The 23141-nt window shown below is 56.8% G+C and overlaps 6 protein-coding genes across 8 annotated transcripts; 4 read left to right on the plus strand and 2 right to left on the minus strand.

Moving 5' to 3' along the window:
- Window positions 1-49: 49 nt before the first annotated feature.
- PUS3 (pseudouridine synthase 3) lies at window positions 50-6549 on the plus strand. 3 transcript variants are annotated; one of them, XM_030232659.2, is made up of 5 exons: window positions 50-90; window positions 3224-3657; window positions 4705-5255; window positions 5577-5767; window positions 6141-6549. In XM_030232659.2, the coding sequence occupies exons 2-5, from the start codon at window positions 3271-3273 to the stop codon at window positions 6428-6430; spliced, it is 1419 nt and encodes a 472-aa protein (XP_030088519.1). In that variant the 5' UTR covers window positions 50-90; window positions 3224-3270; the 3' UTR covers window positions 6431-6549. The 3 variants fall into 3 exon arrangements, with proteins under 3 accessions (XP_030088519.1, XP_030088521.1, XP_009096088.2); XM_030232661.2 differs by lacking the exon at window positions 50-90 and adding an exon at window positions 96-143; XM_009097840.4 differs by lacking the exon at window positions 50-90 and adding an exon at window positions 2218-2349.
- On the minus strand, window positions 1313-7023 carry HYLS1 (HYLS1 centriolar and ciliogenesis associated). Its single transcript, XM_009097860.4, has 2 exons — window positions 6681-7023; window positions 1313-2305 (listed from the first exon to the last, which is right to left on the minus strand). Exons 1-2 carry the CDS (start codon window positions 6762-6764, stop codon window positions 1463-1465), a joined length of 927 nt encoding a protein of 308 aa, XP_009096108.3. The 5' UTR covers window positions 6765-7023; the 3' UTR covers window positions 1313-1462.
- On the plus strand, window positions 6882-10125 carry RPUSD4 (RNA pseudouridine synthase D4). The gene is made up of 7 exons (XM_009097808.4): window positions 6882-7040; window positions 8028-8193; window positions 8405-8606; window positions 8828-8921; window positions 9014-9164; window positions 9421-9518; window positions 9658-10125. The coding sequence occupies exons 1-7, from the start codon at window positions 6882-6884 to the stop codon at window positions 9841-9843; spliced, it is 1056 nt and encodes a 351-aa protein (XP_009096056.3). The 3' UTR covers window positions 9844-10125.
- A 288-nt stretch (window positions 10126-10413) lies between these two features.
- Window positions 10414-14482, plus strand: PANX3 (pannexin 3). The gene is made up of 5 exons (XM_050983524.1): window positions 10414-11392; window positions 12049-12191; window positions 12289-12503; window positions 12628-13292; window positions 14105-14482. Exons 1-5 carry the CDS (start codon window positions 11212-11214, stop codon window positions 14164-14166), a joined length of 1266 nt encoding a protein of 421 aa, XP_050839481.1. The 5' UTR covers window positions 10414-11211; the 3' UTR covers window positions 14167-14482.
- Window positions 14483-14485: 3 nt separating this feature from the next.
- On the minus strand, window positions 14486-20227 carry SIAE (sialic acid acetylesterase). The gene is made up of 10 exons (XM_030233198.2): window positions 19979-20227; window positions 18263-18427; window positions 17060-17223; window positions 16838-16976; window positions 16569-16752; window positions 16168-16277; window positions 15950-16083; window positions 15626-15780; window positions 15352-15547; window positions 14486-15276 (listed from the first exon to the last, which is right to left on the minus strand). Exons 1-10 carry the CDS (start codon window positions 20028-20030, stop codon window positions 14983-14985), a joined length of 1593 nt encoding a protein of 530 aa, XP_030089058.2. The 5' UTR covers window positions 20031-20227; the 3' UTR covers window positions 14486-14982.
- Window positions 20228-20229: 2 nt separating this feature from the next.
- Window positions 20230-21878, plus strand: SPA17 (sperm autoantigenic protein 17). Its single transcript, XM_009097805.4, has 3 exons — window positions 20230-20768; window positions 21146-21216; window positions 21323-21878. Exons 1-3 carry the CDS (start codon window positions 20615-20617, stop codon window positions 21356-21358), a joined length of 261 nt encoding a protein of 86 aa, XP_009096053.1. The 5' UTR covers window positions 20230-20614; the 3' UTR covers window positions 21359-21878.
- Window positions 21879-23141: the final 1263 nt, after the last annotated feature.

A 23141-nucleotide genomic window follows, 5' to 3' on the forward strand; every position in this document is an offset into this window, starting at 1 on the left:
CCGCGCTCCGCCCCCGCCATGGAGCCGTCCCACAGTGCCGGCAGCGCCGGATGGGGCGGGAACATCCGGCACCGGCGGCGGCGGGAGCGGGTACGGCCCGGGGAGCCCGGGGCAGCCGCGCGGAGTGCAGAGCCCGCGCTTGGGTGGGCGTCCTTGGGGTGCTGGGCACCGGCACCTCGTGGGGCGGGGAGGGTCCCCTGCTGCACACAGGGACTCCGTAGGGTGCCGGCACTCGTCCCTGTAAGGTGTAGGGGGCTCCTGGGGCACAGAGCCTGTCGCACAGGGTGCTGGGAAGCTCTGCGGAGTTGGGGACAGGGACCGTGGAGGAGGGAGAGTCCCCTGCTGGAGACAGGGACCCCGCAGGGTTTGGGGGCTGTGTCGCCCTCCCGTAGGATGCTGAATCCTGGGACACCAAAGGGGAAGGAGGTGTCCCCAGGATGATGGAGATGCAGGGATCCCATGGAGTTTTGGGGGGTCCCTGGGGTGTTGTGGAACAGGGACCCCATAGGGCAGTGAGGGTTCCCAGCTGCACAGAGGGATCGTACATGGTGCCAGCACTGGTCCCCATAAGGTTTTGGGTGTCTCTGAGGAATGGAGACTGTCCTATAGTGGACATGGTGGGGTCCCTGGGGAGTTGGATGACAGGGACCCTCTAGAGCAGAAAGGGTCCCCTGCTGCAGTCAGGGCCCTCACAGGCTCTGAGAGGGGAGGGAAGGGGCCCTTGGGTGCTAAAGGAACAGGGAAACTGTAGAATTGGGGTGCTGTCCCTCATAAGAGTTTGGGGAGCATTTCAAGTATTCTGGGGCACAAAGACTCCTTCACAGATGGATGAGGATCCACCGGGTGCTGGAGAGTCAGAGACCTCCAACCTGGAAGGTCCCCCACGATGCCAGAACCCCTTCACAGTGGGGTGACAGCCAGGTCCTCAAGCTTCTTTGTTCCCCATCTGGGATCACCTCCTGGGGAGGTTCATGGCAGGGCTGGGCACAGAATTCCAGGCTGTAGCTGTTACATGCTTCCCATCATCCTACTCTCTTTTCCAGCCATCCCACTGAGCTTTTGGGGACCCTTTCCTGCGCCAGAACTGCCACCTTTTCAGTCCATTCCCATATCTTGGAAAAGAATTAACACTAGGAATAGTAATAACACTGTTAGTAGTGCTAATAATACTTTGCTTCCATCCTAAACCTCCTTTATTTTAAAGATGAGGTAAAATAAGGCAAAGGCAGCAAAGTTAGTTGATGCAGAGATAAGTCTGGAATAATGGATGTTACCTGTAGTGTTTCTAATGAACCGACAGAACAATTAGGAATCTTTGCAAATGCTTTATTGAGAAAGGTACTGCTGAGACATTGCAAAGAAAACCTCCTCCACACCAAAACTTAAGATGCTTGAAGTGCACCAGAGGGATTTTCCAGATTACGGAGGATGTTGAGGAGCAGAAAGCAGCGGGGCTGTGGCTTTAGTAGGTGGTGTTCCGGCGGGGCATATTGCAGTGGGCCAGGTCCCAGCGCACGCCGAAGCGCAGGGAGTCGCGCTTCTTCGTCGTGGGCACCTCATACGTGTTGGGCACGAGGTGCTTCTGTGCCCGGCGCGGCAGCCCCGACTGCAGCATCTGTGTCCGCATGGCCCAGCGCAAGCCCTGGTGTGAATCCTGCCCAGGAAAGCGGAATCTTTCCCAGTCTTGCCTATATGCATTAAGTCTGGCCACTGGGTCAGTTCTCTTCACTCTCTCAGCCTGTGGAGCAATGTAAGCGGGCACCCTGAGCGATTGCCCACGTGGCAGTCGCCCACGTGGCAGTCGCCCACGCGGCACTGGCACAGAGCGCTCGGATACAGTGTCGCTCCCAAAATCCCCCCGGAGAGAGTAGGGCCTGTCCTCAAGGAACCAGTCATCATCCTCATCATAGTGCAGGAAGTCTTCCAAGGTGCCGCTGGCGGTTTCTGTTTCCCCTTCGGAGATGGTGCCATCCCTATAAGTCCTGGACTGCCTCAGGTTCCATGGATAGGTGTTCATATCTGACTTGATGCTTGGTGACTCATCGGAGACCTCTACCCTTCCATCAGGTCTGTGCCTCAGCACCTTCCTCTTCATCATCAACCTCCTGGTTTCCCTCTGATCCATGGGAAGGGCTGGCTGTGTGCCAGAAGCGATGGATGAGTCAGCATAGGGATCATCCTGGAAACACGATGGCACGTGGCTGCATCTCTGCCAGGAGCTCTGTGGGCTCAGATCAGCTGCCAGCTGCTCCTCGCGCTCTGCTCTTAGCACCTTCTCCATGGTTCCCACCAAACTGGGTGGATTCTGCAGAAAAAGAAACCAGGATTAATTTTTTGCAGAACATTCAGGTTGGCTAAAGATGTCAAAGGGGTTCTGATGCTCGATGCTCGAGTTTTTGGGTTCGGGGGTATTGATTTAGGTTGGGGGTGTTCTCAGTGCACTGTTAAACCTCCTGCTGCCAGCAGAAGGCTCTTCCCTACAGTAATACAAACACAATCCCTAAATTTCTTCTAGAAAACTACACTAAAATTAATTAGGTGATAAATTAAGTACTCATGGAAAAACAGAGGGCAGGTTCCGTGCACTGGGTGAGAGATTAATGGTCTTTGCTTGTACCTCTGCTTCTAAACCCACAATATTTAGTTATAATTTAATCAAGAGACATCCAAGAGGTTGTTTTACTTCCAGAGGAGGGAAGGGCTCAGTGCAGTGTGTTTAGATGCTCATTTATGAGTCTGGTGATAGTAAACCTCCAGCCCTGTGACAAAAAGGGATCCAGACACAGATTCCACTCTCAGCACAGGTTTAGGATCTCTTTAAGGCAATTTGAAAAGCCGCAAGTGTTGCTGGTGCCGCTGGGAACAGTGGGAGCAGATGGCGGGGCGGGATGAGTGGCAGCAGTCAGCAGCGGGGATGCAGGTGTGAAAATGACAAGGGCTCCGTGACGGCTCGCCGGGAACGTGCTGCTGCTGACGGAGCAGATCCCATCAGCTGGGGGAAGAGGAGTGTTTGAAGAGCCCAGAAAAAGAGATTTGAGTGAAATGAAGCTGCCCAAGCTATGCACACAGGCCCTGCCCTGCTTTGTGCTCCCCTGGGAACACCAAGGGGCTTAGACAATAAAGACCGACTCTGTTGGTAACAGTTATTTTGCAGAACAAGCCTAGAGAGCTAATAAAAGCCACATAAAAATGCAAATCCACCGTTTTTTTTCTTTTCCTGCAGACCCCAAGGATCCATCAGCAACAAACTGACACTCCAAGGTAGTGGCTATGGCTGAGGAGAGCACGGCTACTGACCATGAGCAGCTCCTGAGGAGGGTGCAGGAGCTGGAAGTGGAGGTGAAGCGGCTGCAGGAGAAGCTCCAGGAGGACAAGGAGGGTGCTGGGAGGAGAGAGGCTCCTCCAGCCTCTGGGAAAGCCAGGAAACGCCAACAACGGCCCTTTGATTTTGGTGCCCACAGCCGCAGACACGTGGCACTGCGCATTGCCTACCTGGGCTGGGGCTACCAGGGCTTTGCCAGCCAGGAGAACACCCCCAACACCATCGAGGAGAAGCTCTTTGAAGCCCTGAAGAAGACACGGCTGGTGGACGACAGACAGACGTCCAACTACCACCGCTGCGGGCGCACGGACAAGGGCGTCAGTGCCTTTGGGCAGGTCAGCATCTCCATGGGGGTTCCTGTCCCTTTTCCTGGGGGGGATGGAGTTCTGATTACTGCTTGGATTTGTTCTTTAAAAGCTATCAGCTCTTAACCCTGGAAGCAAACCTAGCAATGGATTCCTGCATGTGCAATGATGATTTCAGACCTTTGAAGCCTTTTTTAGTGCCATTTCCCCCCCCATATTACTTGTTTCCAGGGTTCTGTTTTAAGAGGATAAAATGTGGTTTAGGCTGCAGATTCCCCAATAGCTTGGTGATGCCCTGCCCTCGGCAGGGCCCTCTCAGCTGATTTAACTTGCCAGCCCTATAAAAACCCAAGATCTCGGGGAACCAGCTCACTTCCTGCAGCATCAGGCAGCTGAATTCCTGCACAGAAGGGTCTGAGGGGAGCTGCAGCCAGCGGAAGGGAGCGTGGGAGTGGGAGCTGGAGGGAGGGAAGCAAGCTGGCCTGCTTGGTGGGCATAGAGCCATCAGGCTGGCTGAGACATTGGGGAGAGAGCAACCTTGGTGGCTTCACCATAGGGCTGGTTCTCCTTTCTTCCCTCCCAGCACAGAAAGCAAAGCTGGCATAGGTTTAACTTCAAATGGCTGCTCTGCTCTCCTTCACAGGATGAGCTACATGTAATGAGGGCATTTGGTGCCTTCTCTTGCACCACTTCAGCACACGGCACCCACGGTGGGAATGAACTTGTTCCCACACCAGGCTTCCCAGCCATCCAGGCTGTTACTGCCTTCAAGTCATCACCTCTAGCTTGAGAAAAAAAAAAGCACATTACAACCCCGCGACTAAAGATTAAGCTGTTCCGAGACTGTGCTACGTAGGCAGCCTGCAACTTTCCCTGTTTTATTAATGGAATCCATGGCATCTGCTCGGGTCCTCAGAGGCACTCACAGCTCTGCCATGGCAGGATTGCCTGACTGAAGCCACCTTCATCTGTAGGAGATCCTGGATTTATTTTCCTAGAGGTGTGGGAAGACTTGACTCCACATGCTGCTGCGCCCATCCATCCGCACTCTAATCCTGGCTTTCCTCATTTCTGCAGGTGATCTCCCTGGATCTCCGCTCCAGCCTGCCAGAGGGGCAGCAGCTCAATGGCCATGAGGGTGAGGGGCAGCGGGAGGAGCTCCGCTACACCCACATCCTCAACAGGGTGCTGCCACCTGACATCCGAGTGCTGGCCTGGGCCCCCGTGGGGCCAGAGTTCAGCGCCCGCTTCAGCTGCCTGAGCCGCACCTACCGGTACTTCTTCCCCTGCGCCCAGCTGGACGTGGCCCTCATGGACACCGCGGCCCAGCACTACGTGGGCACCCACGACTTCCGCAACCTCTGCAAGATGGACGTGGCCAACGGGGTGCTCAACTTCCAGAGGACGATCCTCAGCGCCAGAGTGACGTGGGTGGACAGGGGAGGAGAAGCCAGGCCACGGGATCCCTTCCAGCTGTGCCAGTTCGAGGTGACAGGACAGGCATTCCTGTACCACCAAGTCCGTTGCATGATGGCCGTGCTGTTCCTCATTGGCCAGGGCATGGAGAGCCCGGATGTCATTGATGAGCTGCTGAATGTGGAGAAGAACCCTCGGAAACCACAGTACAGGTAGGGATTGGTCTGGAAAACCCAATGGGCTGCTCTTCAGAGCAACATCTGTGCCTGGAGTGCTGCTGGCAAGACATGCCAGCACATGAAGCAGTCTCTCGCATGGAAACAGACTGCCAGTGGCCTCACTGGAACATATCCACAAGGATCTCTGTTTTCTTGCTCTTGAGCGAAGTTTTGATAGCTGTAGTCCTTGGTATTTGGTGAAAATTAAGTTACTTTTTACTCAGAAAGGAAGTTCCATGGAGGTTAGGGCTGGTTTTTGGCAGATCCATTGTTCTTGAGCCTTTTTGTGGTCCCTCATCCTGTCCTTGTCCCCAGCATGGCAGTCGAGTTTCCCCTGGTCCTGTACGACTGTGAGTTCCCAGACCTGCAGTGGCTCTATGACCCAGAGGTGCAGGGCTTCAACGTGACACATTTGCAGCAGCTCTGGGCCAGCCATGCCATCAAAACCCACGTGCTCCGGGACATGTTGGCAGGGCTGGATGCTGCTCCCGTGGCCACCAGAAAAGGTAAAGGGAATATGGGGGGAATAACTTGGAATGCACACTGACAGACAGCCAGGTTAGATGGGATATTGGGAAGAAATTCTTCCCAGGGAGGGTGGGGAGGCCCTGGCACAGGGTGCCCAGAGAAGCTGTGGCTGCCCCTGGATCCCTGGCAGTGTTGAAAGCCAGGCTGGACAGAGCTTGGAGCAGCCTGGGGTAGAGGAAGGTGTCCCCTCCTGTTGCAGGGGGTGGAATGAGATAAGCTTTAAGGTCCATTCCAACACAATCATTATGGGATTCTGGGAATTACAAAGGATTATCTGCTTAAGAAAAAAAAAAAAAAAAAGAAAGAAAAAACGACGGGATAATTAAATGTTGTTTTTCCATGATGTCACAGGTCCAGAGAGCAGCCTGGTGCCCTGGGGTGAGCTGCAGCCCCCACTCCACAGCCAGATCAGCGGCTTCGTGGAAGGGGTCCAAGCCCGCACCTACAAGCCCCTGCTGGCCCGGCCCCGATGTGAGGGGCTGGAGGCCCGGATCGAGCATTTCGTGCGGAGGGGCCGCATCGAGCCGCCCCAGCGGCCGGGGCTGCCGGGGGACTGGGCCGGGGAGCCCCCTGAGGGCAAGCGGGGCAGCAGCGGAGCCCCCGAGCAGCTGCCCAAGAGGATCTGTATGGACCCCGAGTGACGGGGCACCTCGGCATAGGGGCAGCAGACGCTTCACCCTTTTTTAAAATTACTGTAATGGAAAAAAAAAAAAAAAAGTGCTTTTTCAGTGCTATTTTTTATAAATCTCAAGAAAACCGGCGTAGCGGTGTTGTGTTCTGGTTTGGGGGCAATGGGAGGCGGCTCAGCGCCCCCAGCGTAGTGAGGCAGCGCTGAGGGGATGGCCGAGGCTGTACGGGCTGGGATCCCCCACCCCGCGCTCTCCCCGGTACCTCCGGCCCGGCCGCGCCGCTCCCGCTGCTTCGTTGTAACTCGCAACTGCCGCCGAGGTTTAAACACCCCCCACGCGCCGCCATTGGCCAGCGCGCTTGTCGCTCATCAGGCGGCACCTTTCTATTGGGCGGGCCCTCCGCGGTGCTGCACCCGCGGCGCCGCCATTGGCCGGCTGAGGGACGTGGAGAAGGAGGTAGAAGATGGCGGCAGGCGGCGGCACAGCGAGGCGCTGTTGGCGGAGTGGCGTGGGGCTGGTCCAGGCCGTGCGTGGCGTTTGCAGGAGCGGACGGGCGACGGCGGCTCTGCGGGCGGAGGAGCTGGCGGAGCGGCTTCGGAAGAGTGAGGAGCAACAGCGAGAGGTGAGCGTAGTGCGGGCTGCTGGGCCTGAGGTCTCCGGACTACAACTCCCGGCGTGCACAGCGCGGGCCGGTACCGGGAGCGAGATTCGCGGGTGAGGGATCGGGTGGGATGGGAAAAAAACCCATCCAGTTCCACCCACTGCCAGGGGCAGGGACACCCTTCCCTAGACCAGGGTGCTCCCAGCGCCTTCCAAACCTGGCCTTGGGCACTCCCAAGGGTGGGGCAGTGCTCTCTGCAACTTGTGTCAGGGCCTCACTACCTTCACAGGGAACGTTTCTTCCCAGTATTTCCTCTAATTCCCTGTTTTGTCGGTGTGAAGCTATTCTCTCTTATCCTGTCACTCCAGGCCCTTGTCCCCCGTCCCTCTCCAGCTCTCCTGGAGCCCCTTCAGGCCCTGCAAGGGGCTCTGAGCTTTCCCTGGAGCCTTCTCCTCTCCAGATAAACACCCCCAGCTCTCCCAGCCTGGCTCCAGAGCAGAGGGGCTCCAGCCCTTGGAGCATCTCCGTGGCCTCCTCTGGGCTCCAGTAGCTCCAGCTCCTTCCTGTGCTGGGAGCCCCGAGCTGGAGCTCTGCAGGTGGGGTCTCACCTGGGGGGCAGAGGGGCAGAATCCCCCCTGCCCTGCTGCCCAGGCTGGGGATCAGCCCAGCACAGGGGGGTTCTGGGCCAGGGCCTGTCCAGCTCTCCCCCACCTGCACCCCAAGTGCTTCTCTCAGAGCTACTCTCCATCCCTTCATCCCCAGCCTGGATTGATCCTGGGGCTTGCCCTGACCCAGGTGCAGCACCTGCCCTTGGCCTGGTTGAACCTCATGAGATTCCCCAAGGCCACTGACTGAGCTTGTCCCAATCCCTCTGGATCCCAGGCTGTCCCTCAGTCATGGAGCAGGAGCACAGGGAAGGCGAGCACATTCCTGCAGGTGCCAGTGCAGGTTTGTGTGAGAGCCAAGAGCTGTTTAAACCCCAGCACTGGTGTCTCCTTCTCTCCTCAGATCCCCAAGGACCCGACACGGCGATGGCTCCGGGAACTCACTGCAATGAGCCAGCATCTGCAGCAGGTTCACCCCAATGTCCTGGCCAAGATCCTTAAGCAGAGAACTCTATACCAGAATGAGGAGATCGTGGTGATAGACAAACCTTATGGGCTCCCTGTGCATGGTGAGGGCGAGTGAGGAATGGAAATGGCTCCGTGGTGCTTTTGGGATCCTCTGTCCTTCCTGTTTTGGTGTTTCCCTTCCCAGGGAGAGTTCCAGGGGCTTGGTCACTGTCAGATCTTGGTCACTGTCATGCCTTCCTTGGCATTTTGGGGTGATTTAGGGTGCATGGGGAGTACGAGAGGTGAGACTCCTTGCTGCCCTGGGTCACACAGGTGGCCCCGGCATCAAGAACTGCATCGCTGATGTGCTGCCCATTTTGGCCAAGATGCTGGAAAACATGAAAGCTGAGCCCCTCCACCTCTGCCACCGGTTGGACAAGGAGACCACGGGTGTGATGGTGCTGGCACGGAGCAAGGAGGCAGCAGAGAAGATTCGTCTGCTCTTCAAAACCCGTCAGGTGGAGAAGATCTACTGGTAGGAAAGGCTTGAGTGAAGATGGGGGCTGTGAAAGGCCTTTAAAAAAAGGGTGAGGGGACAATCCCTGGGGTCTGGGGGCTTTGTGGAAATAGGGGGGGTGTTGTTTATCTTCCCCCTTCAGCACCATTTTATGGGACTGGATCGTGGGAAAGGGGCTGAGGGGAGGGTTCCCCTCCTGTGAGAGCACCACCCCATAGACCTCTGCTTTCCGTTTCCAGGGCAGTTGTCCTGGGGGACCCGGACCCTGTTGAGGGCATTGTGGAGATCCCCATTGTGGAAAAGGAGGTGCAGAGCCACCAGTCCCACTACAAGGTGAGTCCTCTGTTCCCTCGGCTGCCATTCTGGCCAGGCAGGCCCAGCATCGCCTCCTGTCTCCCCCAACTCCCCCTCTCACCACCCTTCAGATGACGCTGGCTCCCAACTACCGCCTGTGTCCGGAGGATGGCAGGGTGGTGAAAGCCCGTGGGAAGCGGCACGCCGAGCGTGCGGTGACGCGCTACCGCCGGCTGGCCGCTGCCTCCGCCTGCTCACTGCTGGAGCTCCAGCCCATCACTGGTGAGTGAGGCCTGTCCCAGGGCTCAATCTGCTCTCTTTGCAGCATGCAGCAGCTTTGGAAGGAGAAACTTGTCATCAGACAAGACTTTGTCCTGTTTTTGGGACAAAGCTCTGGGAATGAGCCCTGCTGGGGCGATGCTTTGCTGCCAAGCTGTTTGCTGGCTGCCAGCGATTTCGGCACGGCTTTGTCCAGCACTGAGGGTGAAGCCTGGCCCAGCCGGATGTCAGCTTTCTCTTTTTCCTCTTTTCCCCTCAGGGGTGAAGCACCAGATCCGGGTTCACCTGGCCTATGGCTTGGGATGCCCCATCCTGGGGGATCACAAATACTCGCACTGGAGCAAACTGGCGCCCCAGGTAAGGCAGGTCTTGCACTGGGGGGCAGCTGGAGCTGGATACGGCCCCTTGTGTCCCCCAGCTGCTCGTGGGCTGGGGATTTCAAGTCCCAGCTGAAAAGCTGCAGTTTTGAAGGGAACATTTTCTGTCCTTGCTGCAGAAGCTTCCTGAGCTCACCCTGAGGAGGCTGAAGCTGGAGCAAAGCAAGGCTCGGCACCTGCCCCTGCACCTGCATGCCCACCAGCTCTGCCTGCCCCTGGGCCAGCCCTTAGACTTTGTCTGCAAGCTGCCCCTCTTCTTCCAAAAAACCCTGAGGAAGCTAGAGCTGGACATCCCTAAGGACTGACGAGACAGGACTGGAATGGTGCCATGTATCTCCAGATCTCCAGCACGTGGCAGCAGCTGTGCCCACCTTGGAGCCAGTGGTGGGGTGAAGCCTGCAGTCTCTGTGCTGGTGCTGATGTTGCTGGATTCAGAGTGGGTGCCTACATGTGCTTCTGGCCCAGGAAAGCAGCTGAACACAATGAGGAGCCTCTAGTAGAGACGAACAAGGCTGGGTGAAAATTGGGCTTTGCCTGATTTGTGTTTTAAACTTGTGTCTGGGCAATAAAAGTTCTAGTTCCCTTGAGGGAAGGTGGTGTGTGTCTCTGTGCTCTGGCCGTGTGGGACTCAGTCCTGTGTAGGTTTGAGCAGACCTGGTTGCAGCCCCTTCTGGATTGTGGAACTGTCACTTGTCTCTCCAGAGTTGTTTAGCTCTGATTTGGAGAGTCCCTTCACTGGAAAATCCATCGAAAGTGCAATTTGGCAGTGGCTCTGGTATTTTTTTGCTGTGCTGAGACTGCACAGGGAGTTCCTTGGTTTGGCTGGGCTGAGCAGCTCTGAGACTGCCCCTGCTCTGTGCTGCCAGCAGAATTGCTGTGGGTTTCTCAGCACTGTGGTGCTGGGAAACTGTTCTGTAACTGCTCCTTCAGTTACCCTATTCCTTATTTTTAGAACCCTTTATTGGGGTCCCCTGCCCTTGGGAGCTTTCCTTGGAGACAGATCCTTCCCTCTTTGCCCTGAGAGGGAGGCAAGAAGAAGGATTGATGATTTGGGGAATTGCAGCTGATGTTCTGCCTCAAGCTTACCTCATTTGGTGTCTCCTGACCTGTCTGAGGAGCTTGGGGCTGGGCAGCAAGATGTTCTCTGGCCCCTCTGGCTGGTTTGGGTGCTGGAAAGGGCTTTTTATACCCCCCAGAGCCACTGTGTATCTGGCTGTGGCTTCTTGCTGTGGGAGGGCCCAATCCCCTGGCTACCTGCTGAAAATAGCTGGGGACCCCCATGCCCTTGGGCCACAGCGCCAGAAATCTGTTGGCTGATGAGAGAGGGACGTAAAACCACGGGGAGCCAGGAGCGGCTGCGGCCGGGCAGGAACGCTGCCCTGCAGGAATGCTGTCAGGGAGGAAAGCTGCTTTCCTAGCCTGCTGCCTTCCCCATTTGCTGCTGCGGCTGTTGGGGTGGGTTTTTCTATTTCTGTTTGTGAAAAGGCTTCCCCTGTAATTACGAGGTGATTTAACGCCATGCCTGAGCTGTCGTTCACAGCTGCCGGACACAGCGCTCTGCAGGCTCTCGGCAGGGACTCCTCAGCGCGGCAGGGACTCCTCAGCCCGGCAAAGTTGCTCCTCGAGCCAGCCACACCTCAGGCAGCCCTCATCAGTCTCTTCCTCACTTCAAAATGTCCCTCTCGCACACGGCTGCTGAGTACATGCTCTCTGATGCTCTGCTCCCGGATCCCAGCAGTTCCCGAGCCAAGGGCTTGCGGCTGGAGCTGCCGAGCGACCGCCTGCTGAAGTTTGTCACCGTGGGACTGCCCCTCTTCCTCGTCTCGCTGGCTTTTGCCCGGGAGTTCTCTGCTGGTGAGTTGTGGCTTTTCCAGTGTGTTCTTCAGGTCGTGGGCAGGTTTGGTTGTTGTGGCAAACCCCTCGTATTCTTGATGGTATTATGATCCAAAGCAGAACAGCCTGGAAGTCCAGTTTTAGGAGCTGTTCTGCCTCATGGGCGTTTATTGATTGTTTTTAATGGATCATAATTCATTGGGAGAGAGTGGGAACAGCTGAGCTAACCCCAGGAGCAGCACTGAGGCAATGCCCAGCCTCAGTTGCTTGCGCCCAGCACCTTTGGGTGCCATGGGCTTGTTTCCAAGGAGGAGGAAGAGAAGGAGAAGGTTGCCAGCAGCATGGAGAGATGCATTGTGACCTCAGGCTAAATCTGGCCTTGGACAAGATCTAACTGCTCTCCCTGAGGACTTGGTTTTACTCCAGTTTCTGGCTAGTTAGTCTATAATTCCCTACACTGTGTACACACTGCTACACACAAAGGGTTTGTGTTTGGGAAGAGATGGAAAAGTCCTGGCTAGAAACACAGCAGCTCCAAAATGACCATGAAAAAGGCTTTTTTTGATTCAAAGCAATGCCTGAGATATAATTACTTTCCTGTAAGGCATTTGGTTGTGGCTTTGGAGTGTTCTTCCACCCTCCATGGCTTAGATTTGCTCTCCTCCTCCTCACCCCAGGCTCCCAGATCAGCTGCTTCTCTCCCACCAACTTCACGGGGAAGCAGTCCGCCTACACCGACACGGCTTGCTGGGACTCCCTCATCCACCATGGCTTCGACGCCGAGGGACGTGCCGTCACCAAGTCCCTCTGGGCTCTCAAGGTAGGGTCAAAGATGGGTGCCCCTGCTGTGGCCACCCTGGATGTCCACAGCAAGAGTGACTCCACATTCTCAACGACCTTTTGTGTTCTTTGCCCAGGTCTTCCCCTACTCACTGCTGGTGGTGGCGGTGTTGATGTACCTGCCGTACCTGCTGTGGCGCTACGCTGCTGCCCCTGCCCTGCACTGTGACCTTCTCTTCATCATTGACGAGCTGGATAAATCCTACAACCGCTCCGTGCGCCTGGTGCAGCACATGAAGAAGGTCCAGCAGGCCAGTGCTGAGCCGGAGCAATTCTGGGAGGAGTACGAGAGGTGAGGCCAGGCCAGGTCACCGTGGCCCTTGGAGTCCCTCCATGTGGTGTTGTGGCTGCACCCAGGATGGACCAGGGTAAAATGGGGGGTGGCTCTCACTCCCCCTGTGTCCCTCCACCCCCAGGGCCCGCCGGGAGAGGTATTTTGAGTTCCCATTGCTGGAGCGGTACCTGACCTGCAAGCAGCACGCCCACGCCCTTGTGTTCATCTACATCCTGAGGAACCTGCTGCTGCTCCTCTTCTTGGCTGCCACCTGCCTCTACCTGGTCTTTCTCCACCTTAACATCTTCTTCCAGGATGAGTTCAGCTGCTCCATCAAAACAGGGTTGCTTGAGGCAGAGCCACACATCCCATCACTCATCCCTTGCAAGTTGGTCTTCTTCTCCGTGTTCCAGCTCATCAGCCTCTCAGTTGGCAGTGTCTATGTCCTCCTCATCCCTGTTGTCATCTACAACGCCCTGCAGCTGTGCCAGTGGGACAAGGGGCTGCTCTCTGTCTATGAGATGCTGCCTGCCTTTGACCTGCTCAGTCGCAGGATGCTCACCTGCCCCCTCAACGACCTCAACGTCATCCTTCTCTTCCTCCGTGCCAACATCTCCGAGCTGACCTCCTTCAGCCGCCTCAACGCTGTCAGCGCCCTGAGGGAAGCCACTGCCAACAAGGAGGACATCGATACTGTCATCGACTTCATGACGCTGCTGGCTGGGCTGGAGACCACCAAGCCCAAACATCAAGCTTGCACCCCCGAGGCCGAAGGCAGCACAGCCCTCTCCAATGGTGCAGCCCTAGGTAGGCTTTTTGGGTAGAGACAACTTCTTCCCTCTTCTCTTGGCTCCCACACCATTAGATCCCACCCTCAAAATGTGGCTGGACCACCTTTGCCAAGACCTTAACGGGTTTGGGGCATAGCTGGGGGTCACTGTGAGGGCTGACAAATCCTGAAAGGGGTTCTGGCATGCAGAGTGTGATGCTACTGCGATCCAAGGTGTGGGCAGGGGTTGCTATAGGAACAGCAAGCCAAGAGATTGCTGCTTAAATCCAAGCTCTGGGCAAACTGCAGGGCTGGGAGGGTCCCTGTTTTTGGCAGCTCATCCTGCTGGGATTGGGGTTGGGAGTTTTAAATCCTGGGGGGCTGATGCCAAGGATGCCATGCCCGCCCCCTTCTCCCATTTGTATGGCACTGGTGGGCACAGTGGTGCTGTGTGTGGAGATGGAGAGGGGTTCCAAGATAACATCACATTCCCAGGACCTGCATTGCTCCCTCTCCCATGTGCTTTGGGTTTTGGGGAGCTGTATGCCTCCTCTGGGGTCTCACAGGGACCCCCGGCACCCATGGCAAGTGGTTTGCAGGCTGTGTGAGACAGCCCAGCCCCACAGGTAGGAGCTGAGAGGCCTGGGTTTCACTCCTGGCCCTGAACACACAGTCTGAATTGTGGTTAAAAAAATCCACAGACTGAGCTGGATTCTGCATCCTCGTTACTATGGCAGCCCAGGACCAGCACAGCTGGCTCCTGGGCCAGTTACTTGGTGCTGGAAAAAGCCCAGATCCTGGTCTGCCATTGCCCAGATAATTAACTGCCTGCTCTTCTCCCCTTGACTAGAACCAAAGCCTGGAGTGGAAATGATGGGAAAAGCCTCACGGGACTCACTCGGCTCTGCCTGACCCAGAAGGAGGCAGCAGGCAGGAATCCCGTGATCCCAGGATCCACTTTTCTGACACAGCTCTACTGCAGCAGCCAGGCTGAACCCACATGTGCTTCCTGCACCTGGCCTTTCTCTACTTATGTACAATTGTCCAACAAAAAAGGGTTAAACAATCAATATTTTGTGCAGAACTTCTTGGGTCTCTTATTTTAAGTGCTGGGTGCTACGCTGTGCCTATTCCACACAAATTTCCCAGGTCTTCTGGCAAGAAGTGGGGCATGGAGGATTAGAAACACTCATCTGAAGGAAAAAAAAAGATCCAGGAATAAAATGAGAGATCCAGGAATAAATGAGTTGGTTTATTAACTTTTTATTAAGAGAGGGAGGTGGAAGACACTCACAGCCCTCCACAGCTCCCTGTCCCAGCCCAGTGTTAGTGTTTGGCCATGGTTTTTTGGCAGAGCTCCTCTCTCCTCCTCTCCACCCTGCAGCTGGAAGCTGATCCCTTGATCCTGTGAGAACCCTACCCTGGGGATTGGCGGTCTATGCCCAGAGAAATGGGTTGTCTGGGGGGCCAGGATAAGCTCCATAGGTAAGGGAGCAGCAGTGAGGGGTTCAGCTCCCATTGGTGTGTCCTGCTGCTTCTCCTTACATAATTTTTCATATATTTAATTGTAAATTGGCTTTTCCCCCTTCCCCCACCCTGTAGCCTTGGCTTAGTCCACAGAGGAGCTGAAAACTTGTTTAATTAATAAGGTAGTAATGAAATCTCTGATTCCCTGGCTTGGGAAGGGACAGTGCCAGGAGCCATGAATGCTTTGCCAGAGGTCTGAGCTCACTCATCTTCCTTATTTAGGGGGAACCCGGAGCCGGGGAGGAGCAGCAGCTCCCTCCCTTCAGCAGTGCTCCCTGCAGGGAGGGTGTCCAGCAGGAAGGGGGGTGCAGGCAGCCCCTGGGGGTTGTAGAAGGGGCAGGCCTGGTACTCACAGGGCCACTCAGCCCAGGCATAGCGCAGGCCCAGCACCAGCGTCCTGCAACCACTCAGGGCCAGTGTCACCGTCCGGGACCCCACTGCCACCACTGGTGCCAGCAGCCACTGGCATGGGGAGGCCTGGCTGGAGCAGCACACCTGGGGAGGGGAGAAACCCCCATCAGTGTTGCCTTCCCATTTGCAGCTCTTTAGAGAGGATATCCCACTCCTCACCTCAAATGCCTGTGCATCCCTCTGACGCCAGATGAGCTCCTGGCTGTAGGTGACATTCAGCAGTCCCCTGGTCACCTCCAGGACAGCCCGGGTAGGAAATGGTCCCTGGAACACGAGGCCCTTGTCCCCATAGGCCACAGCCATGGCACCCAGCAGCAGTCGGTGAGCAACGTTCTGCTTGTCCCGGGGATGGATACTGCCCAGGAAGAGGAGGAAGATGGAGCTGAAACCCAAAAACTCCATCCCTACCCCCTCACCCTAGCCCAGGACTCACCTGCCATAGGGAGAGTGCTCATCACCCAGATCCATAGCTACAGCCATGAAAGTGCTGGGCATCCTGGCATTGGGAACAACCCCCAGGTCGGCTGTCTGGTGCCAGCGGAGCCGGGCGAAGCTGTCGTCTGCACTCCCACGGCGGTATGTGGACAGCTGTGAGGCACAACGGAAATGGGGGAGTGGCTCAGATCCCCAAACTGGCCACTATGGTCCCTGCCAGGGATTTTCAGCACTTGGCAGGATGCATATGTGTTTACAGCATCCTCTCTCTGAGCATCCCCCAAGGACAATGAGGGATGTCACCCCTCTCACCCCCTGACACCTGCACAAAGCCAAAGGGGAGAAGTGGCTCCGTCTGTCTGGCTGATCCGGTGTGGAATGCCCAGCGCCAGTCAGCAATGAGTGCAGGGAAGGTGCAGTTGTACTGGTCAGTGTTCAGGAAGGTATTGGCCTCACCTGTCCTCCAGAAAGAAGGGCTGGTGAGAGCTTGGTGGGACAGTGGGGGCTGCTCCACCCCAGGGGATAGAAATGGGGGCTCACCCTGGTACCAAGCAACACCCCGTAGGGTCATGTTGAGCAGTGGGTGGACCATGGCATTCCAGAGCACGGAAGGTATTTGTGGGCCAGAGAGATGCTGATGTGGGGAGGTGCTGGAAGACAAAGCTAGGTTTAAGGGGGGCGCAAAGCACAAGGCAGCCTTTGGGTTAAAGCAAGCACCACGGCAAAGGGAGATCTGGGGTCCCTCTCTTCTCCCTTTACCCACCCAGATATGAGTGCTTATGCTCTTGGCATGGGAGGGGTTTTTATCCAGAGGGGGTATAATGATGCATAGAGGGGGCTGTGAGGCTCTGGGAGAGGAGGTGGGGTGGGAAGGGATGAGGATACTCCCCAAAAGCAGCATGGTACAGGGCAGGAGGTGTTTCCACAGCACCTTCTCTCACCTCCCCGTGTCCTCTGGGAGCCCACATGCCTTCAGAACCCGGTGGGAGGACCAGGCCTCGATGGGGGTCCCCCCCCAGGCCACCTCCACCAGCCCGATGGGGGACCCCAGAGCATCATACAGGGAGCGCCCCAACAGCCAGCACACGGCTGAGAAGTAGGTGAAATTCCCATGGCCCAGGTTTTCTGCTCAAGAAACAGCAGGCTGCAAAGAGAAACAATGGGAAAAAAACCATTTCCAAGCTCTCTTTTGGAGGCCCATTGTACTCACCAGCTGTTGGAATGGACCACGGCAAATCAATCTGCTCCAGGTCCTCCAGCTCCACACTGGAGCGGGCAGGCGCTGCAGCAAAGATACGGACGTAGGGATAGCGAGCGGCGGCGGCAAGCTCCTGGCTGGCATTGGCCACCTGAAGAAGGGCCAGGAGCATGCAAGGCAATTCCCTGCCTGATCCCTACCTGGTCCTGCCTGATCTGTGCTGTGGGGTCTTACCTGCAGGACTGTCATTGCCATGTTGCTCTGCCCACTGCAAAGCCACACATCTCCAAAGTAGATGTCCCGCAGTGTCACGTTCTCCAAGCCCTGCTCAGCTGTCAGTGCATAGGGACCGCCCCGATCCATTGGCTCCAGGACAATTGTCCAAGTCCCAGAAGGTCCTGGAGGAAGAGGATGGTGCTTATCTTCCACGACCCTTATGATGGCCTCAAGACCTTCACCAGAATGTTGGATGAGCAGCCATCAACCAGTGGTGAAGGACAGGCAACAGGGAAAAGCTTCTCCACCACAGAGACAGGTAGGGGAAATGGATTTCAGAAGCCCTCTGGCATCAGAGGGACCTTCCTCCTGCAGGAATTTAGGGGTTAAAAAAGAAAACCTGGAAAAAACAAATGTGTGTCAGAGCAGAAGCTGCTGGGAGGAACTGGGATTACAGGAGCAGCTTGGTGTGTGTGACACTGAGATGTCTCCAGCTAATTTTAGAGGCGCCAAATTGAAGCGTAAAGATATTCTGCTGGAGCTTAGCATGGATTTTCTCGCTGGATCCTGCAGATCTCCTGGATTGCTGCTTTCCCACAAGACACCTCCAGGCTCTTCATCTTATGGAGGTGCCCTGCAGCACTTTTACCCTCCAAAGGTGATGAGCTCCCTCCCAACTCTTCAGGCAGAGATGTAGTTGGGATTTGAGGTGCTCCTGAGCCCTCCCAGCTCCAGGAAGTTTCTGCTTGCAAAGGCAACATCCTTTGTGGCTTAGAGATCCCAGAGGATTCTCCAAGGGGGCACAGATCTACAGAGAACCTGGAAGTGCTGTGGAGGTTCCTCAGACCTGGTTTAGACAGGGAGAGAAGCTAAATTCCCCTTGTCCCCTCCACAGCCTCACTGCTCGGCTCAGCCTGTGCAGTGCCACCCACTCCAGCAGCAGCTCGGCTCCTGCTGGGCGCCCACATGATCCACTGCTGGCAACCAAAGTGAGCAAAGGCTGGCACTGCTGGGGAGGGGCATGGCTGAGCCCCCCAGGTCCCCTGGAGAGAGAAAAGCATGAGCTGGAGATGTCACCAGCACCTCTGTAGCCCCAGGGCAGCAGTATGACAAACACAGGATTGGTGCCAAACCCTAACCACCCATCCCACCATTGGCTCTGATTTGGGCTCAGACAAGTTCTTTGGCCACCAAAACCATCAGTGAAAGTCTGGGACTGACCTTTAACCTGGGCTGTTTTCTCCATGATGACGAGGCCACTGGCACCTGAGAGAGTCAGGGTCACCATGGCCCCCAGCTCCCCATGGCCCCACACCACAGCCCCTGATGGCTTCTGCTGCAGCACCATGTGGTCACCATAGTAGGAGGCAAAGCTGAGCAATCCCCCTGGAATCAGCAAACAGGGCAAACATCAGCTCCGAGAGAAAAACACCCTCAGCATGGCCTCTGAGGGCCGCTCTTAAATACAGATTATTTGAGATCCCACCTAATTTACACATTCCTGGTCAGCTTTAAGGTGGTTAAAATCAACACAGAGCCAGGGAAGAGGCAGAATTTAAATTCCACAAGAGGGAATTCACCTCCTAAAGTACAGGGACCATGTTATATCTTGTATTACATGGATTTGGATACAGATTTTGGTAAAAAAATTCCTCTAATAACAGCATGGGAGTGTCTCTCCCAGTCCAGCCTTGCTAATAAATGTTCTGATGTATTTTTCCCTTAGAAAAAGGTTTGTCAAGGGGTGGGATGGAAAACATCAGGTGTGCAGCACTGGCAAAGGCACCTTCAGTGGGGATGGAAGGAGAAGGCTCAGCCCTGGCACCCCCAAAAACCCCATTTTTGCAGTGTGAAAAGAAAATTCTATCTGAAAAGGGGGTCAGAAGTAATGTGTGAGGGGTGATCTGGGCAGAGAACCCCAGTGACCAAATCTCCCCAGTGACCCCAGAGCTCATGGAGCCTCATCTCCTCTGCAGCTCATCCTAGGCTGGGTTTTAGGAAGGAAAGGAAAGGAACAACATCCTTGGCCCCTCAGGAGTCAGCTGCATCGCTGGTCCTGCTGCCTCATGCCACAAGGCTCCGGGAGTTATATAAAAAACAAGTCGGAGGAGAAAAAAAAACCTAAAACTGAGACGCCAGGGAAGAGTGGAAGCTATAAAAAGCAGCTGGGAGGAGGGAAGGGAAGAAGAAGGGAGGAGGGAAGGGAGGAGAGCCCACGAGACACCACCAAGGAGCCACATGCGGCTCCCACCTTACGTAAAGCATCGTCCCACGGCAGCAGAGCTAGGCCAAGGGCGTTGGGGAGGGGCTGGGGGTGTGAAGGGCATCAAAGTGGGACTCAGGGTGTGCAAAGGGCATTGAACTGAGGCTTGGGGAGATGCCACGCTTGTCAAAGTGGGACTCAGGGTGTGCAGAGGCTGTCAAACTGTGGCTCTGGGAGTGCAGAGGGCATAGAAGCAAAGCTTGGGGGTGCAAAGAGTGTGAAAGATGTGTGGGGGGTAACAAGGGCATCAAAACTGGGCTAAAGGGGATGACAAGGGCCCCAGAGTGGGTCTGGGAGGGCACCAAGGGCCCCAAAGTGGGGCTCAGAGCAGTGCCAACGTCATCAAAGAGGGTCTGGCAGTTCAAAAGGTGTCAAAGTGGGGCTGGGAGGATTTACAGGATGTGCCAAGAGGGGCTCCCGAAAGCGGGGCTGGGAAAGTGCCAATGCACATACGACGCTCGGAGTGTGCAAAGGGCACCAAAATAGGGCTTGGGAGGGCTTAGGGAATTCCCTGGGCATCGGAGCCGGGCTGCTGTGATGCCAAGGGGTCTGGCCGTGCCAAGTGCCCCGAAGTGGGTCTCGGGGGGGTCTCAGGGGAGGCTCGCTCCAGGGCCCGGCTGCGGAGGATGCCCGCGGGGCTGGGGGTCGGAAGGTGACCCTCCCCAGCTCTTTACCTGCGGCCGCCGGAGCCAGAGCCAGCAGCGCCAGCAGCGCCCACGCCGCCATCCTGGGGGCACCACGGACTGCGAGGGAGCCGGGCCCCCGCGGTACTCCCGGGTCTGGGCCGGTACCGCCCGGTACCCACCGGCGCCCTCCGGAGGGCACAGGAGGGCCCGGCGCGGGGGGCGTGGCCCGGGCACGCACCGCCCATGGCGGGGGGGGGGCGGTTGCCAAGCGACGGCGTCCGCACCGCGGCCTGAGGTGCCGGCGCGGGCCCGTCCGGCTCTGACGGGAGAGGCCGAGAGGAAAGGCCGGAAGCGCGGGTCCAAAGGTTGCGGGGGGAGCCGGGGCACACCGGGGAAGAGGAGCCTGGGCACACCGTGGGACGGGAGCCGGGGCACACCGGGGGACGGGAGCCGCGGCCCCCCGCACCCGCTCACCCCGCCCAGGCCGGGGCCGCGCGCGCGCAGAGAGAGGCGGCCGCGCGCGTGCGCGGCGGGCAGGGAGCGTGTCTCCCCCTAGCGGCGGCTCTGGCCCCCTCAGACGTTGGTCCGTCGGTTCGAGTCCCGGTGCTGCCCGGTGGCACCGGGCGCTGTGTGCTGTGGTTAATCCCGGGCTGTGCCGCTGCAGAGGGTCCAGGAGAAACGACCATGTCCATCGCCGCCGCCAACACCAGCATGAGGGTGCCCGCCGGCTTCCGGAACCTGCTGGAGGGGCTGGCGCGGGAAGTGCTGCGGGAGCAGCCCACCGACGTGGTGGCTTTTGCAGCAGAGTACTTCCAAAAACTGCTGGAGCAGAGAGAGGGTGAGTGGCCTTGCCCAGCAGCCACTCCCACACTGCCGTCCCCTGCCCCACGCTGCATTGCCTGCCCAGCCTGCTCTGTCTGCCCATCACCAGGGCGTCAGGCCTGCCCCACATGTCCCTTGCCCAGGGTGTCAGTCCTGCTCCCCGTGCCCACCATCTACAGCATCAGGGCTCTCCTGTGTGCCCATCACCAAGGCATCAAACCTGCCCTTGTGCCCATTGCCCATGGCCTTGTGCCTGTCCCAAATGTCCACCACCAATGGCCGTTGGGCTTTCCCTTTGTGCCATCACCCAGGATGTTGTGCCTGTCCCATGTGCCCATCACCTGTGGTACCAGGTGCCCATTGCATGTGGCATCAAGCCTCCTCCTTCCCCAGCTAGGGGCATTGACCCAGTGGCGTGGGGAGCCATGCTGGAGGACGACCGTCTCACCTGGCCCCCTTCCAAGGTAGGCTGCCCTCCATTCAGGTGCCAAGAGCCACACTGGATCCCTGCTCCTACCCTGTCCCTGCTACCCTTGTGCCACAGCATCTAAATTTTCTTCTTTCCTCCAGGACCTGAAAGAGGCCAAGGACATGGAGGGGGAGTAGGCAGCACTGGGGGGCAGGCAGCACGCACAGCTCTGGATCACTGTGATTCCGCCCCAAAATGTGTGGAGAGGAGCCAAAGGGGAGCATGTCCCCATAACCCTCATGAACTGGGACACCTCTCCGGAGATGCAACCGCAGCGCTTGCCCCAAATCCCCCATTTCCCACTGTCCAACCCCAAAACTAAAAAAAACCCCTTGGTCCTCCCCTGGCTCCTGCCCTTTTCCCGTGGGTGGGTGCTCCACTCCCATCCTGCCCCTGCGGTGCTGTTTTAATGAGAAATTTTATTAACGAGGTCCCCGCTGTTATTAACGACGATCACCTGAGATTTCTCCCCGAAAAATCCTGGGTTTGGGGCTGAGCTGAGTACGGGATGATATTTTTAGCCTCTATATTTAGGCCCCTGCATCCCTGGAGGATGGAAGAAACATCACAACATCCCAGCGTGAAGGAAAGATGTGACATTGCTCCTCTCCTACCCCCCTTCATAAGCTGAGATACCTCCATGGAATTCTGGGGGGCACGCAAGGGCCCCTCAGTCCTATATCTACCTGTGAAATACATATTTTCCCACACAGTGTGGTTTCAAAATCCCCCCCCAAAAAGTGGGGTTTGCGTCGAAGCCGGCTGCTCTATTTTTGGAGAGAGCTGAACCTCCCCATCCATGCTCACCCCGTTTTTACCCCCTCTTTCCTGTTTTCCATCGCCATATGTGGTGCTCGCCCACGGCATGGGGCATGACAGCGGCTCCCCCGGGAAAAACAGGAAGGAGGGATGGGGAAAAAAAGCTGGCGGGGACCCCGTGCCGGGGCTGATGCCAGCCAGCTACGCCTTGACCCCCCCTCCAGCACCGCCTCGCCGGCTGCCGGCTCCTGCTTCGGCAGCCGGCAACACTGCCCGCCCAGGGCATCATTCCAGCATCCAATTCCCTTTTCTTTTAAGGATTTTTTCCCTGTTTTTAAAGGATTTTTTAACACCTCGATGCCACCATCTCAAACCACGACGGCGGGATGTTCTCAGCAGGTCTCGCCAGCTGCACTTCCCATTCTCCCCTTCCAAAATCTGAGTTGTTTCCTTGGAATTCAAATTTTGGAGGTGCTGGAGCACCTGAAAAAGCATCATCCAGATGAAGGGGTCCAGGGAGGAAAAATGCAGAGCCTGGAACAGGCTCAAAACCGCCATTAATGATTAGAAATGTTCTGGCATTTCGCGTCCCTCCTCCGCAGCCGCAGCCTGCGGGAGACGGCGGCGCTTGGCGGCTCTGCCAGGACCCGGCTGCCACGGATGGAGCAGATTCTGGGGGCTAATTGAGGGACTAATCCTAATTTTGGGGCTAACTTCTCAGATCCATGACCCCAAATGATTGACTCAGATCAATCACCCAAAAACCCTTCCCACTTAACAAACACCTGGTTTTCTCTCATTGGAGCAGGCAGTGAGGGATGTGGAGGGTCTAAAATCCAGGGAAAAGGATCTCTTCCCATCAAAAATCCCAGCAGAGCTGCCAAGGCTTCTCCTGGAACCTGCAGCAGGGTTTTCTGGAGCAGAGCTATTCCCACCCCCCACCCCCACCCACCCTGGTGTTCTGGTGTAAAGAAGCGATGGTGGAAAAGTGGCTCCAGTGGGAGAGCTGAGTGGCTCACAGGGGAATTTGAGGGATGCTTGGGAGCATTTCCCAAGGGGGAGTTTGGGTGCCTGGCATGTGCTGGGGCAGGGTGACCCCCATAAACCTCCAAGAGTGGGTGAAGCAGTTGAGGGAGATGGCAGTGGTTGGATGTGCCTGGG

This window comes from Serinus canaria, chromosome 24, assembly GCF_022539315.1.
Source record: "Serinus canaria isolate serCan28SL12 chromosome 24, serCan2020, whole genome shotgun sequence".
Taxonomy (NCBI): Eukaryota; Metazoa; Chordata; class Aves; order Passeriformes; family Fringillidae; genus Serinus; species Serinus canaria.

Coding starts and splice junctions, on each gene's coding strand:
- PUS3 (XM_030232659.2), top strand. CDS start 3,271: ATGGCTGAGGAGAGCACGGCTACTGACCATGAGCAGCTCCTGAGGAGG. Junction 3,658..4,704: donor GCGTCAGTGCCTTTGGGCAG/GTCAGCATCTCC, acceptor TCATTTCTGCAG/GTGATCTCCCTGGATCTCCG. Junction 5,768..6,140: donor TCCCGTGGCCACCAGAAAAG/GTAAAGGGAATA, acceptor ATGATGTCACAG/GTCCAGAGAGCAGCCTGGTG.
- HYLS1 (XM_009097860.4), bottom strand. CDS start 6,764: ATGGCGGCGCGTGGGGGGTGTTTAAACCTCGGCGGCAGTTGCGAGTTA. Junction 2,306..6,680: donor GCGGCGCGGCCGGGCCGGAG/GTACCGGGGAGA, acceptor CTTTTTCTGCAG/AATCCACCCAGTTTGGTGGG.
- RPUSD4 (XM_009097808.4), top strand. CDS start 6,882: ATGGCGGCAGGCGGCGGCACAGCGAGGCGCTGTTGGCGGAGTGGCGTG. Junction 7,041..8,027: donor GTGAGGAGCAACAGCGAGAG/GTGAGCGTAGTG, acceptor TTCTCTCCTCAG/ATCCCCAAGGACCCGACACG. Junction 9,519..9,657: donor GGAGCAAACTGGCGCCCCAG/GTAAGGCAGGTC, acceptor TCCTTGCTGCAG/AAGCTTCCTGAGCTCACCCT.
- PANX3 (XM_050983524.1), top strand. CDS start 11,212: ATGTCCCTCTCGCACACGGCTGCTGAGTACATGCTCTCTGATGCTCTG. Junction 11,393..12,048: donor TGCCCGGGAGTTCTCTGCTG/GTGAGTTGTGGC, acceptor TCCTCACCCCAG/GCTCCCAGATCAGCTGCTTC. Junction 12,504..12,627: donor TTCTGGGAGGAGTACGAGAG/GTGAGGCCAGGC, acceptor CTCCACCCCCAG/GGCCCGCCGGGAGAGGTATT.
- SIAE (XM_030233198.2), bottom strand. CDS start 20,030: ATGGCGGCGTGGGCGCTGCTGGCGCTGCTGGCTCTGGCTCCGGCGGCC. Junction 18,428..19,978: donor TCTGGCTCCGGCGGCCGCAG/GTAAAGAGCTGG, acceptor TGCTGATTCCAG/GGGGATTGCTCAGCTTTGCC. Junction 15,277..15,351: donor GGGATGCACAGGCATTTGAG/GTGAGGAGTGGG, acceptor TCCCCTCCCCAG/GTGTGCTGCTCCAGCCAGGC.
- SPA17 (XM_009097805.4), top strand. CDS start 20,615: ATGTCCATCGCCGCCGCCAACACCAGCATGAGGGTGCCCGCCGGCTTC. Junction 20,769..21,145: donor ACTGCTGGAGCAGAGAGAGG/GTGAGTGGCCTT, acceptor CTCCTTCCCCAG/CTAGGGGCATTGACCCAGTG. Junction 21,217..21,322: donor TCACCTGGCCCCCTTCCAAG/GTAGGCTGCCCT, acceptor TCTTTCCTCCAG/GACCTGAAAGAGGCCAAGGA.